Source organism: Podarcis vaucheri (assembly GCF_965113315.1).
Source record: "Podarcis vaucheri genome assembly, chromosome: 7".
Taxonomy (NCBI): Eukaryota; Metazoa; Chordata; class Lepidosauria; order Squamata; family Lacertidae; genus Podarcis; species Podarcis vaucheri.
In genome coordinates, this window is record NC_138765.1 from 29,211,083 (window position 1) to 29,225,744 (window position 14,662).

At 47.6% G+C, this 14,662-nt stretch overlaps 1 protein-coding gene across 1 annotated transcript in view; it reads right to left on the reverse strand.

Annotated features, from left to right (window-relative positions):
* The window catches only part of RPS6KA1 (ribosomal protein S6 kinase A1), a 92,593-nt gene that overhangs the window by 14,460 nt on the left and 63,471 nt on the right, over nt 1-14,662 (reverse strand). The window contains 8 exon segments of the mRNA XM_082231554.1: nt 1,169-1,239; nt 3,169-3,311; nt 3,473-3,510; nt 4,394-4,500; nt 8,216-8,295; nt 8,922-9,002; nt 9,215-9,296; nt 11,570-11,686. Of these exon segments, the coding sequence (XP_082087680.1) occupies nt 1,169-1,239; nt 3,169-3,311; nt 3,473-3,510; nt 4,394-4,500; nt 8,216-8,295; nt 8,922-9,002; nt 9,215-9,296; nt 11,570-11,686 (719 nt within the window).

Here is a 14,662-nt window from a genome sequence, read left to right on the forward strand (position 1 = left end):
AGAGAGAAAGAGAAGGCAGCAAACAGACTGTAGCATCTCCATCTCCCCAACACGCCAGCGCCCTCTGCTGTCTTTCCTCTCACAGCACAGAGCCAAAGGATACAGTGTGCTCTGTCATTTCCACATCACAAACCTGGGCTCTTGAAATGGCAGAGGGGACACAGAACTATGCTTCCAATGCAAGGGTGGGAATCCTCCAGTCCGTGGACTAAATGCGGCCCCCCACATCTCTATATTTGGCTCTCAAGTCTCTTCAGAAGCCACACACCCCACCATGGCCCTGCCCCAAATCCAGTGTTTTCCCCTTGCCTGGAATGTGCCCTTCAACTGTGACATCACCTCTTCCTTGCCTGAATGGAGAGAGGTCTATAAAGAGCTGTAGAAACTGCAGACTTTTCATGGCTGGAATTTAGCCTGTTGTACGAAAGCTAAAAGTCATACCTGAGATTCTGCCTGCTTATGCCTCTGACCCTGTCTACCACTGGCATGCAGACCCTGAAAGGCTGGCCATGAAGAAATGCAGCCCTTGGGCTAGAAAAAGGCATGTTCCAATGACATGGCTTCCAAGCGCATACAGCAGAGATCGGCAACCGGCAGACCCTGGGTCCAAACCACCCCCTGCACTCCCTTTGGCCCACCCCATGATCCCCTCCAGGAAAGACCAAGGAGCAGCCTCTGTTACACTATGCAGTAAATCATGGGCATGTTTAGCCTGGAGAAGAGGAGGTTAAGGGGTGATATGATAGCCATGTTCAAATATATAAAAGGATGTCACATAGAGGAGGGAGAAAGGTTGTTTTCTGCTGCTCCAGAGAAGCGGACACGGAGCAATGGATCCAAACTACAAGAAAGAAGATTCCACCTAAACATTAGGAAGAACTTCCTGACAGCAAGAGCTGTTCGACAGTGGAATTTGCTGCCAAGGAGTGTGGTGGAGTCTCCTACTTTGGAGGTCTTTAAGCAAAGGCTTGACAACCATATGTCAGGAGTGCTCTGATGGTGTTTCCTGCTTGGCAGGGGGTTGGACTCGATGGCCCTTGTGTTCTATTCCAACTCTATGATTCTATGATCATTTGGTGGTACTGGGCAAAGGAAGGCCTTCCTCGTAAAGGAGTTGCTGGCTGGGTCTTTGGCACAAAGCAAACCTTCTGCAGCCGTGTGGTCTTACTTGAGAATGAGAGTCATTGTCTCCTTCCGGTCCTTCCCCTGGAATGGCAGGGCCCCCGTCAGCATCTCAAACTGCAAAGGAGAGCAAGCAAAAGTATCACACTCATGAACCAGGGGGCCCTGGGGACAACCTTCAGTGGTGCTTAATGTTACATATCCCATCATCCTTTTTCATGGGCCATGCTGGCTGGAGCTGGTGGAAGTTGTAGCCCAGCAACAGCTGAAAGGTCCCGTGTTGGCTACCCCTGGACTGGAGGGTCCGAGTAGGACCAGTGTTGGGGTAGGTTTAAATCTTTGCTCAGTCATGGGCCTCCCTGGGCATAGCTGTCAAATTTTTCCTTTTCTTCTGAGGAATCCTATTTGGAATAAGGGAATTTCCCTTAAAAAAAGGGAAACGTTACCAGCTATGTCCCTGGGTGACCCTGGGCATGTCGCCATCTCTCAGCACAACCAACGTCAGTGTTGTTGCAAGCAGTATGCTCAGTTCAAAAAATAATTCCTCCTTGAGGAGAGGGATTCAGTGTTCAATAAAGAGGCTGATTCTATTGGTGCTGGCTGGCCAGAAAGAGGTGTAAGTGGTGGCAGCCACCTCTCACCTTCCTGGACAATGGCAGCAGCACCACCCATGGCTGCTCTTTTACTCTGCCAACTGAAGATGAACAAAGGATGCATTTGATAAAGTGTCCTCCATGACAGCTTAGACCAGCCTTTCTCAACCTGTGGGTCCCCAGATGTTGTTGAACTACAACCCCCATCGCCTCTAGCTAGCAAGGCCAGAGCTCAGGGATGATGGGAGTTGTAGTCCAACAGCATCTGGGGACCCACAGGTTGAGAACCGCTGGCTTAGGCCAAAGAAACCTGTTCCACAAGGCCCCCTGTGCTGTTTTCACCCCTTTAAAACAACAACAACAAACAAAAACCTTAGCAAGGCCAGTTTTTACATTTAATTGCCACAAGATGGCAGCACTTCTTCAGCTAACTCCCACCCTCACTAGCAGCTTCCTCACAGCCAAACACTGAGTTTCAAAATGCTTCCCTACAGCCTCCATTCCTGAGCTGACGGAAGAGGTCTCGGGTGTGGTATTGAGGGTCCTTAGGACGATTGTCCTACTGGACAACAAGGTCGATGCTAAGGCTATCTTCTTGGGGGCATCCACAACGCCTTTTCATGGGCCCAATACATCTGGCTAGTGGATCTGAGGTTCTCATCAAGAAGGCTGGCAATCTGGATGTGGAACATTCCTCTCCTGACTATTTATTTATATATGTGTTTACAAGGCTGCTTTAAAGAGCAAAGCTCTTTCAAGGTAGCTAATATAAAATATAAAATAATATTATCAAAACACAACCCCCGAACAGTGGCAAAACTGCAGCATAAAATTAATACATAGGCCAGGGTCATTCTGTACAGCAACCTCCTTCAAGTGGGGGCCCTCCAGATGTTTCAGACCAAAGCTATGTGCTGGCTGAGACTGATAGGGGTCATAGTCCTAAACATCTGTAGGTTGCTGAAGGTTTCAATAAAGACTACGGAGGGACTGGTCTATTTAACTTCACATGCCTGTAACATTCCTGCTGTACCAGTCCCAATGGGCATTATAAAGTGGTAGCAACAGCAGTAAATAAGCAACACTTTCCTGTCACCACTGCATCCTTGCAATGCCTGTCATGAGAACTCTTTCCAAGTGGTATGTGGCCTTCTTCAACTTAGCAAGCAAGCAGATGTCAAAAGAACCTTCAGAGGCCCGCTATGCCTTGTTCACTAAGCACTTAGGAGCCGTCTTTTCCTAGCTTGCGTCCCTTCCAATGTTGTTGGGACTACAACTCCCATCATCCTTGGCCATTGGCCATACTGGCTGGGTCTCAATGGGAGTTGCAGTCCAAAACATCTCAAAGGCACCAGGTTCGGGAAGATAGTGTTAGCTGCCATGACAGCTTCTGTGCGGAAGGAAGGAAGGAAGGAAGGAAGGAAGGAAGGAAGGAAGGAAGAAAACACTGTACCATTAAAATCCCATACGACCACCAGTCAGCGCTCTGGGTGTGGCCTTGGCGATTCACCACTTCTGGTGCCATGTACTCCACTGTCCCACAGAAAGAGTAGGCTTTCTTCTCATGGTCAATGGCTTCCTTGCTCAGACCAAAGTCTGCAAAAGGGGTAAGAAGTTGGGGGCAGTAGGGGGGTTTGGGGGACAGAGAGATAGAGAGAGCAAAGAGTAAAATAAATGAGCTGCTTGCTTGACAAGACAGAGAAAAGCAGTTTATCATCACATTCAGGACTCAATCAACTTTTTAGGGCAGGCTGTACCTGTGAGTTTGATATGGCCTTCGTCATCCAGGAGAATACTGCGAGGAAAAGAACAAAAGGTGAAGAAACAAATAGAATAAAATCAGCAGAACACAAAATACTACATTAGCTACAAGCCTACGTCAGTGCAAGGATTTCTGCTTGTGCAGTGGGGCTCCCCCCACCTCTCCTGGGCTCTCCCCAAATCTGCTCTGGAGGGTTGGGGAGGGCAATCCAGAGCAGATTTAGGGGGAATGCAGGGGGAAGGGGGGTAATACTTGCACTGGCAGGATGGTTACTCAGTGCAACACTGGATACAAGCCTCATTGCAAAACAGTTTGCAAAACAGAATTCAACTGCATTCCATCTCCCACATGACCCATTAGCTAGGTGCTGGCTGGTTAATGCTCTTAAGTTCTTCTACAATTCAGCACCATTTTATGTTCACAAGCCAAGCTAGAAACAAGCTTGGCTCTCTTGCCCTGGAATTAGTCCCAGCTGCCTTCTTGGCTCCACAGAAGACAGAGCACTGGGGCAAGTTGTGACAGAGGGGAAGGCCAAAAATGACGTAGTACATGACATTTCATCCTGTCCTCCCCACCCTCACCCTCAAAGTGCCCTTGGCAGAATGATGGTCTGCTTAGGAACAGTTGGCAGCCCCTGACGCCTGGTGTGGTGGGCTTCATCTCTGCCCAAACCAAGAATCTGGGGTCTCATTTGAAGAGGAAAAGCAGGATTCCAGGTGTCTCCACACCAGTCGCTAGAGTTTCTGAATAGCTCTCAGATTCCATCCATCACCCCCTGGACCAGAGTTGGTGGCGAGTCAGGTCAGAGTTGCAGGGTTTCTGGTGAAGTGCCTGCCAAGCTGTACATTCAGGAAAAGGGGAAGTGCATGTCAACACCGGCCTGGATCCTGAGAGCCAGGAAGAGGTAGGGGCATACTTCTCTGGTTTAAGGTCCCGGTATACGATTCCCAAACGGTGCAAGTGGCCGAGGCCAAGTGCCAGCTCTGCAAGGTAGAATTTCACGTCTTCCTCTGTGAACATTACCTGGGAGGAACGGAGAAGTCAGCTGAGGTCAGGAAATGCAGAACTAACGCAGCAGCAAAGGTCTGAGTATGCCTCATGTGTCTGTTAAGACTGTTAGGCAAGCAAGCACTATTGATATTCCATGTCAAATTCTGTAACTTATAAAGCCTTACGAGGCTCATGACCCCAATACCTCAAGGGCCACCACGCTCCACATGAAGCAACCTAGACTCTGCAGTCTTCATCTGAGGCCCTTTGCCTTGTGCCACCTGAGGGACGGGTGGAGGGGTGACATGAGAACGGGCCTTCTTAGTGGTGGCTCCCCATGTATGAAATGCTTTCCCCAGGGAGGCATGTCTGGCACCATCACTAACTGTAGATGCCAGGTAAAAATAGTGGGGTTGTGTTAGATCAGTTTCTTACATATATTACTTGTGTGTTTTAGGTTGTTTATCCTTGTTCTTAATGTTCAATAAAGCTTTGAGTTTCCTTTTTCTGAAAAAAGTGACTAATAAATATCAATAATAATATTCTTTTTCTTTTTAAAAAAGAAAAAGAATTGCAAGTTTCTAGACCTCACTACTCATGTAGAGAAATGGCTAAAAAAATGCACAGATGTCGGTAAATCTCAAGAGAGGGCAGGCCAGGTTTCAAAGAAGTAATTGTGCTAAACTATCCCAACTTATTTTTTTGGAGGGATGAGGCTATTAAGCTCTTTGAAGCAGCATTTCTGAATCTGGATAGACAGATATAATTTATTCTTGCAGCAGAATCTGGGTTCCATTCCTGCACAGCTTTTTCTTAAGCCCCAGGAGTCACTCTTAGTGTGAATGTGATGAGCACATACTGCTCTGTCAAAGATCCTTCCCCATTTCTTTCCCACCGTATTAAAAATATACTTCATTGCTTCAATTCTACAAGCAATTCTAGTAAATGCATCAATTTTAAAAGCACATTTAGAAGTTGCTAAGCAGCAGTGGCTGGGGAGGGGGGGAACAGATTTGGAATCTTTGTTTGAAGATCATCTAGTTGTTGTCCTCCTGGTGTCACATGCTTCCTTGTTCTCAGAGCAGTTTCCTGTTACCCCATCGGGGCCTCTTCTTCCCCACACTTCCTGCCAGCCATTCCCCCTCCTACTCCAAGGTAACCAATCGCTTTGCTCAAGCAGCTATGGTGTAACAGGAGATAATGTGTTACTGTTTTGCAATCCTTTTTTGCTCTGCTTGACAAAGAAGAAAAAAGGGGTGGGGGTGAGGCTTCTTGTCTTCTTCCAAAAGCCTGCTTCTTCAAATGCCAAAACTTACAGCATCCTTCCTCTCCCAGAAACTGGCTTTTGGAATTCCAAGCCCCTCCCCCCTTTAGTGCAGAGGAAATGGCAAATGGACCCACTGTCGTATAAGCTCTGAAGACAGTTGGAAACCAGGGAACAAATTAAGCTGGAACAATATTGTCAAATCCACTGCTCTCTCCTTCCCCCTACTGCATTGCCTCCCAATGCTGACACACAGTCTCGCAATCTTCCTCCTACAGGTCTTAAAAACGTGACAGTCTGCATATTTTGAGGCAGCCTAAGTCGTCTAGAAACAGAATTGCTGTACCTTCTCCTTACTCTTCCCTTTATAGTCTCTCCACTTTGTGAGTTTGGAATCTAAATTGATCACTGCTGATCAGCAGCCATGAAATCACTGCCTATCAGCTGATGAGTAATGACTTCAGGCCTGCTTTCTGCAGGGATCTCCTATGTGATCAAGTCTCCCACATGGATCATGCGGCCAGTCCACTGCATCTCTGCCTGCCCACCCCCCTACATTTAAAGCACCTCTATGCCACTTTAAACTGTCATTGCCTCCTTCCTCCAAAGAATCTTGGGAACTGTAGTTTGCTAAGGGTGCTGAGACTTGTTATGAGACCCCTCACAGCACCAATAACAAGCTACAGTTCCCAGGATTCATAGAAGTAATGACTGTCAGAGAGGTATGAGACTGCTTTAAACGTAAGGCATTGACGTGGCTTACAACACTTAAGCCCCACACCTGACCCTCTAACATTTTAGAGTCTGCAACATCCCCTGCAAGGCCTTGGGGAAATTTCACTAGCACTGCCCACATGTTTTCATAGGACTGGCAGGACTGGCTAGACATGGCAAGCATTTGCTTACGGCAAAACTATTTCTAGAGATAGAAATAAAGTAGCAGGCTATCTGAAAAGTTCAAGTCAATGCAGTCTGTAAGCAATTCTGGATCTCTGATTGCTGCCTTGAGGCAGCAAAATGTATTTTTCATCTTTTGCCATCTTGAGGGTTAGAAACTTGCAGGTTGTTTTTCCTTCAAAGATGAAAGGCAAAATGAGGGTTGCTGCATAAGAGAGTCTGCATGCTTGTGTGATGAAGTTCTCAAGCTGTGGGATATAGTGTACCTTGGGTTACATACGCTTCAGGTTACAGACTCTGCTAACCCAGAAATAGTACCTTGGGTTAAGAACTTTGCTTCAGGATGAGAACAGAAATCGTGCTCCGGCGGGGCGGCAGCAGCAGCAGGCCCCCATTAGCTAAAGTGGTGCTTCAGGTTAAGAACAGTTTCAGGTTAAGAACGGACCTCCAGAACGAATTAAGTACTTAACCCGAGGTACCACTGTAAGGTAAAGGTAAAGGTAAAGGTACCCCTGCCCGTACGGGCCAGTCTTGCCAGACTCTAGGGTTGTGCGCTCATCTCACTCTATAGACCGGGAGCCAGCGCTGTCCGCAGACACTTCCAGGTCACGTGGCCAGCGTGACAAGCTGCATCTGGCGAACCAGCGCAGCACACGGAACGCCGTTTACCTTCCCGCTGGTAAGCGGTCCCTATTTATCTACTTGCACCCGGGGGTGCTTTCGAACTGCTAGGTTGGCAGGCGCTGGGACCGAACGACGGGAGCGCACCCCACCGCGGGGATTCAAACCGCCGACCATACGATCGGCAAGTCCTAGGCGCTGAGGTTTTACTCACAGCGCCACCCGCGTCCCTGAGGTACATGGACTCAATTATATTTCTTCAGCATTTTACAGTTCCAAGAGAAGATCTGGCAGACTTACTGGGATCAGCATTATCCCCACTGCATAGATGGGCAACATACATCAATGACAGCAGTAGAGAGACTCATAACCACTTGCACACTACCCTATTGAAAGCCCAATTCTGGCATTAATGCTCCTCTACGTGGGGGCAGGGAAAGGGCCGCATACTGAGACACCCCACCGCTGCCATTGCCCCCTCCCTTGTTGTCCACAAGTACAGTGCGAGCATCTGCGGAGATGGGTATTTTTGCACATGTACGGTCTCCCCTCCTGCAGATGCCAGCTTACTTCCCTGCAACATGTGGCAGAATGTATATGCCGTTCTAAAGAGGGCTGATGTTTGCTCATTACTTCAAAAAGCAGCCCATCTCCATTATATATGCATGCATTACTCCAAGGAGCTCAAAGTTGCTTTCATGGTTACTCCTAGTTTAGTCTCACAAGTACTCTCTGAGGTAGGTTAGGCTGAGAGACAGTTACTGGCCACCCACTGCGCTTCATGGATCAGCAGGACTTAGAGCTAGGACCTCCTCAGTCCCAGTCCAACACTCTAACCTAGAAGGTAAGCCACACACCCACACACCGCTGTACAATACCTGCATTGCACAGTTTTTTAAATTCCCCAACATCTAATCAGATACAGCCAAACTGCCCATGAGCCACATGGTGCATGCATGTACTCACCTCTTTGGAAAGGCGCATGAAGAGGTCTCCTCCTCTGAGGAAGTCGAGGATGAGGTACAGCTTCCCTTCCGTTTGGAAAGCTAAGATGTGAGATACAGAACAATCAGCATCCCCAGAGCTTGCCAGCGGTTGGAGGAGAACCTAGCCAGCCAAGCCTGAGCATAGCTGTCAACTTTCAGATTTGAAAATAAGGGATCAGCAGCCTCACCTATCCCGGGGACAGTCTATCGGATATCTAACAATCTGGGATAGTAGCGGGAAGCAGCGGGAAACAGCGCTGGAATAAGGGAATTTCCCGCAAAAAAAGGGAAGGTTGACAGCTATGAGCCCGAGCAATGTCTCAAGTGGTTAAGGGAGCCTTAGGCACGCACAAGGACAGTTCCATGTTGACTGGGGCTGATGGGAGTTGTAGTCCAAAACATCTAGAGGGCACTAGGTTGGGGAAGGCAACTGTTCCTCTGGCCCTCCCCCAGAAACAGAGTGCCCCACATGAACCATTTAACCAGGTTTCAAACAGGGGATTGAAGTGGGCTTCTGGTCCCAAGTTAAGGGGAATTAGATAGAATCAGCGCCAACTAACAAATTGTATAATAGGTGGAGATAACAGAGATTTGGTCCAGAAAGTGGAAGAATTTCAAGGGGTGGGGAGGGAGGGAGATGGAAAGAGACAGAGAATGCCAGAAGAAAGGTGAAGTTTTGCACTCACCATAGTGGAGTTTCACGATGAATGGGTGGTTGACTTCTACTAAAATGTCTCTTTCCATTTTTGTTCTTACACGATCACGCACTGTCAACACAGAAAGCTCAATTCAGACATACTACAACTGGAAAAAAAGCACCCAGCATCAACTCTGAAGACTGAGTCTCAACCCAAAGCTAGTTGACTGCAAGTGAGCACGAGGATAATGATGGCCAAGGATGACGTGTGCCTGAAATGTATCCCCTGCACCACAACATCATGGTTCATTCAGGTTCCTAGCACAAAGTGGGGCTTGTTACCTTTCAGGGTGGCTTTCTTTAGGACCTTCATGGCGTAAAGGTGGCCATTGTCCGGTGGGGTGATTTTTCTTACGAGGAAAACCTGCACAGAGAAAGGCCAGGACAGAAAGAAATAGAGAGAGAGTGTCACACTCAGTAAAAATTCAGTGAAAGGAGCACCTTGAAGTTCGGAGGTGGGGAGAAGGCAACTTGTAACTGTTCCCTAGTGTTTTCAAGCCAATAAATTAAGTTGACTGCAACTGCCAATTCCAACACTGGATGGGGCTGCTCTCATCTTAAAAACAAACAAACAAACAAAAACAGAACCCAACAGGTCTGTCCTCGGCATTTTGCCATGCTGCACCCTTTCCGCAAAACCTCAAATTGTCTCTACCTGTCTATGCCTAGAGATAGGATAAGTTGAGCATGACAAGCCTTTCCTCAGATTCAAAGGCCTTTGCACAGGAGTGGAGAACTGGGCTGGGTCCTTACCTCCTCCATCGCCTATGAGACACATTTGACAGGTGGGGCAGAGCCCCCAACCTGTCAGTCACTTGACATCAGTGATGTCAGATGACCTGTTTTTACCCACGCTGAACAACAGCTGATTGTTGGCGCTCGCAAACTCTGCACACAGAGCAATGCAGGTGATAGTTAGGGCTTTGGCACTTGCGCATGGAGCTATGTGCAAGCCCTGACAATCAGCTGATCAACAGAGTCTGGGTGCTTTATGGAAGCTGCAGCCAGTGCAGAATGTGTCAGCTTGCCACTGAATGTTGGTGTGGATGAGCAGCCTGAAGCAATCCCATCTCTGTGTTTGCTCCACACTTTTGGACTGTGTTATATGAATGCTGCAATGGAAGGTTAAGTACTCCATTTATAAGAACAAAATGGCCTCAGGCCTGACTGGGAACCCAGCTGCCTGTCCTGAAAGGAAGCACTGCTTCCAAGTTTGTGTGTGTAGCAGCTGAGTGGCAAGGTGCTGTGTACCTGATCAGAGGTATTACTACTTTACTTTAAAAGAAGAGGCGTGAAATGTTGAGTATTTCTGCCACCACTGGCAGCCATTCCCAACCTGGTGCTCTTTAGGTGGGTTGGACTACAACTCCAATCAGCTCCAGCTAGCATGGCCAATGACAAGGGATAATGGGAGCTGGAGTTCTACATCTGGAAGGCACTAGCTCAGAGAAGGTTACTATCATCATCATCAAACCTTTTATTGGCATCACATACAAACATCCAAAACAAATCAATACAGAATTACCACTTCCCCAGTGGCACAAAACATTTGCTAAAAGAAAAAAGGCAGAGCAGTCTATCATCACATCTCTAGGTCTCCAGGGAGATCAGACGTCTGCAGTGTATTTCGATGACAAAAAAACAAATAGAGCTATTTAGCCAATAACGTGGTAAGCTCCTGTTCATTCCCCAGTAATAGAAAATGTATGACCTCCAACTCTGGTTTCCATTTGGGGATACAGAGTTGATCTAGAAATTGCTGGTGGAGATCAGTATACAGTTTACAATTAAGAACCATATGGGTAAGGGTTTCCATCAGGTGGTCTTCACATGGGCAAGTTCTTTCTCCTTCCACCCTGCCTGAGAACCTTCCCCAAAGGAGGTTTGATGGATTTGACTAAAACCAGGCCAGCGAAAATGCCAGAAGTTTACTACATATATTACTTGGGAATAAGTCCACTGAACCGAATGCAGCTTGCTTCCGGAAACACACATACTGCTGAAGACTTTGTAGAGCAGCCTTTCCCAACCAGATGCCCTCTTACAACACTAGCCACCCTTGACAATTGGTCACACTGTATGGGCCTGGTGGGAGTTGGAGTCCAACAGCTTCTGGGGTGTACCAGGTTAGAGAAGGCCATAATAAAGCATTAAATGATGGGCTCACCACAACAGTCATTTTTGTGTTGGCAAATGCAACATGCAGGTCTAATCTGGGGTCCTGTTACTCCCAGACATATTTGTTCCACTACTAGACTCTGCACTTACAGGATCTTGTCTCAGATGAAGCCAGAAATCCTAAGCTTCTAGTCCACACAGAGGCAAAAGATCTACAAATGAGTAGGCAGTGCCTACTGACCAACTGGAAAGTAGAAGCCTTGGCCAGAGCTTCCAACAAATAAAAAAGCTAGGGTGTGTACATAAATGTGCCCTTGTGTCTGCCTCCACTCTAGATTCCCTGCAAAAAGGAAAAAGGCTGCATCCAGACTACTTCATCCAGACTATCAAAAAAAGTTTGCACAATACTGTAGAGCACACATCCTTTTCATGCACTGGGTTGTAGTTCTCTTGAGAGTACGAGACACACATTTTCCTCTTCATCAGCTCAGCTAACAGACGCCAAAAAGGTGAACTCACTTTGCCAAACGAACCCTGTCCCAGGACTTTAAGAAGTTCAAACTGTGATGGATCGGCCTTCTCAGACCCCTCTTTCACAAGGTATGTGATGGTATATTCTTGGACAGAGCCTTCATTCTAAAATTAAAGAGGAAAAAGAAAAAAAAAAGGGGGGGGAAGGTTAGCTGGTCCTACAGACCAGAAGATCTCTTGCTTTAAAAAGAACAATAAGACAATCAGAGATTATACAATGCTCTTGAGCTTGCAGAAAACAGCCTAATTCTCTCACCAGTGTCAGAATCTCTTTACGTTTTGCTGCCACTGAATAGCACGAGAGTCAAGGGTCAGAATCCTTGCCCCTGTGGCCAGTCTGTCTGTTAACTGCTTGTTTGATTCCAAGCAGAGGTACCGTCAAGGCAGGACTTTGGGCCAAGAAACCTGCCGGATTTAGCAGAATGCACAGCAGGGCTGGTTGAAGTTAAATCAAGTAATACACATTAACCATCTTTAAAAGCACCTGCTCTCCCTTCCCAGTAGAACCATTGAGTTCAGAGTCTAAAATTACTTAACTGCCCCATTGATTCCAAGCACAAAAATATGCTTGAGCCCATCAGGCAAGCTCAAGCCACCGAGATGTTGGTGGTTGTGCACAAAACCCATCTTTGTGCATTTGTACTGAATTGCCAGCACTGAGCAAGCAGTGCAAGTGTATGAAGTGCTATGAACGCTTACAGTGTTTGAATAGGGATTTTCCTATTATAGTCAAGGGACATGCCAAGGCCACATTATATTTATAATATGTAGAAGACATTCAGGTGGACAAGGTGCTGGCAGTTGCAACATGCATTCCTTTGGTGAACAGCAACACAATGGAGAGTGGCGGTCTTTGAAAGGAGCTCCTATTTAGCTGCCTCCAAGTGCGGTTGGACTCCAACTCCCATGAGCCCCTGTCAGCATGGCCAATTGTCAGGGCTGATGAGAGTTGGAGTCCAACAACATCTGGAGGGCTGCGGTGCTTAGCATTTATCTCACTTCCTGCAGTTGAGGAGACCAGCTGCACATCCTTTACGCAAACGCAGGTAGCTGCAAAGTGAGATACGACAGCACACGAGTCTGAGTCACTCACAGCCTTGAGAAATCCAGCGTTCCATAAACAATGTCAAGACACTGCGGGATCTGTCAACTCATACATTACATGGACACTGCCCCACCCCAAGCATGGCCACAGTTTACAGTGAACAGGAGCAAAGGGCCTTGGCTCCAGGAAGCAGATCTGGGCACAAGTTCAGGAGGGGCAGTGTTTGGACAGCTTTACTGCTGGGGCCAAGTAAAGCTGTCCAAACATTTGGCATCAGTTAAGCAGATCACTGAGGATGGTGTGGGTGGAGAGAGAAGGGTCAGCAGCAGTTGCATGCACAGCTATCTTGTGAGATACCTAGGGATGGCTCCAGGTTGGGAGGGACCTTGCCAGGGCACTGGACCCTAGCAGCTGCCAAAAGACAGCAGCTTTGGAGAAACTGCTGGGAGAAGTCAGATTGAAGGGAAGGGGAAGAGGGAAGAGGGAACAGGGATGCATGTGTACAGGTGTGAAAACCTCCATTCAGGCACGGAAGAGGCATTGTTGGAGTCCAAGGATGCAATCCAGCTAGGCAAAAACACTCAAGGAGGATGCACAACATGGCCTGTCAGGGGCATGGCTATGTAGAGGTTGTGGCCTGGGGAGAGACCAGAGGCCCAGATAGAGGCTTGAAAGGCCATATTTGGTCCCTGGGGCTCGAAGTTCCCCTGTCTCTGATCTAAAGAAGCCACCAGACTCTGACTTTTGCCTCAGTGTCATGCTTCTGTCTGCAGGAAAGCTTTCAAGTCAGCAGCTTGGTGGCTTGCAAACATTTGCTGTTTCCCCACAATTAACATATGCACTCTCCCTCCCTTCCCCTCCCACGATATTAAGCACTGCAGTACATTTTGCCATCTACTCCCGTCGCTTTTTGGCGGGTGGCAACGAGTGTGAATGTTTGCGCCACCAGAATTACCCACCACCCTACAGCAAACACGCTTGTTTGTTGCAAAACAGAGTCAGTGTGGCTGGCACATGGAGGAAGCAGACCCCCACCCCCAAAGCCATCTGCTTAGCTACATGAGCAGTTCTGGGGAAGAAAAAAAACCCAAGGAGTCTGTCTGCCTCTTGGCAGCCTTGCCCGCCCCCCTCAACTTTCCTCTTCACTTCAGGGGGAGACTGAGGAAATGCCAATGCTTGAAACTGGCACGGTCTTGAGACGGAAATATCGAACCACAGACAGACTTTGTATCAGAAACAAGAAGACTGAGCAAGCCAACTCAGATGTCACATTTACAGAGGGCTGTAACTATGGCATTTGCTTGGCCCATGCTCAGTGGTAGAGCACATGCATTGCATTTAAAAGACCCCAGGTTAAATCCTCAGCTTCTCAAGGCACAGCTGGGAAACACTCCCATCTGAAACTCTGGGGAGATTCTGGCAGTGTAGTCTATACTGAGCTAGATGGATCAATGGTCTAACTCAGTAGAGGGCTATGTTTCTATTTAATGCAGTTCTTTATGCAGAAGTATGAGGACTAGAATCTTAACTTTATTTTAAGGGGAAGGGCCATAAGCTCATGGGAAGAGAGCACACGTTCCGCAAGCAGAAGGTCTTAGGTTCAATCTCTGGCTACTCCAGGTAGAGCTGGGAATGTCCCCTGTCCTGAAACCCCTGAAAAGCCACTGCCAGTCAGTGTGGGCAATATTGAGCTAGATGGAACATAGATCTGAGTCACTTTAAGCGGCTTGCTATGTTTCGCTTACAAAAAGGAAAAATTGTGGGTGGTACACAGTATAAAAAAAAGTAAAGGTATTCAGTGTAGTCCTACCCAGAATAGACTTCCACAGCCCCAGCCAGCATAGCCGCAGATGATGGGAACTGTAGTCCAGGGACATCAGGAGGGCCACAAGCTCTCCACCTCGGCTTGTTCATTATTTATATTTGCGCAGCTCAGGGTAGATGGGGAGACATTTGACTCAGTTTGTATTCAAAGGCGAATCTATTGCATCTGCACTTTCCAAAACAATATGAGAACTGAAATGCAGCTATCCTTC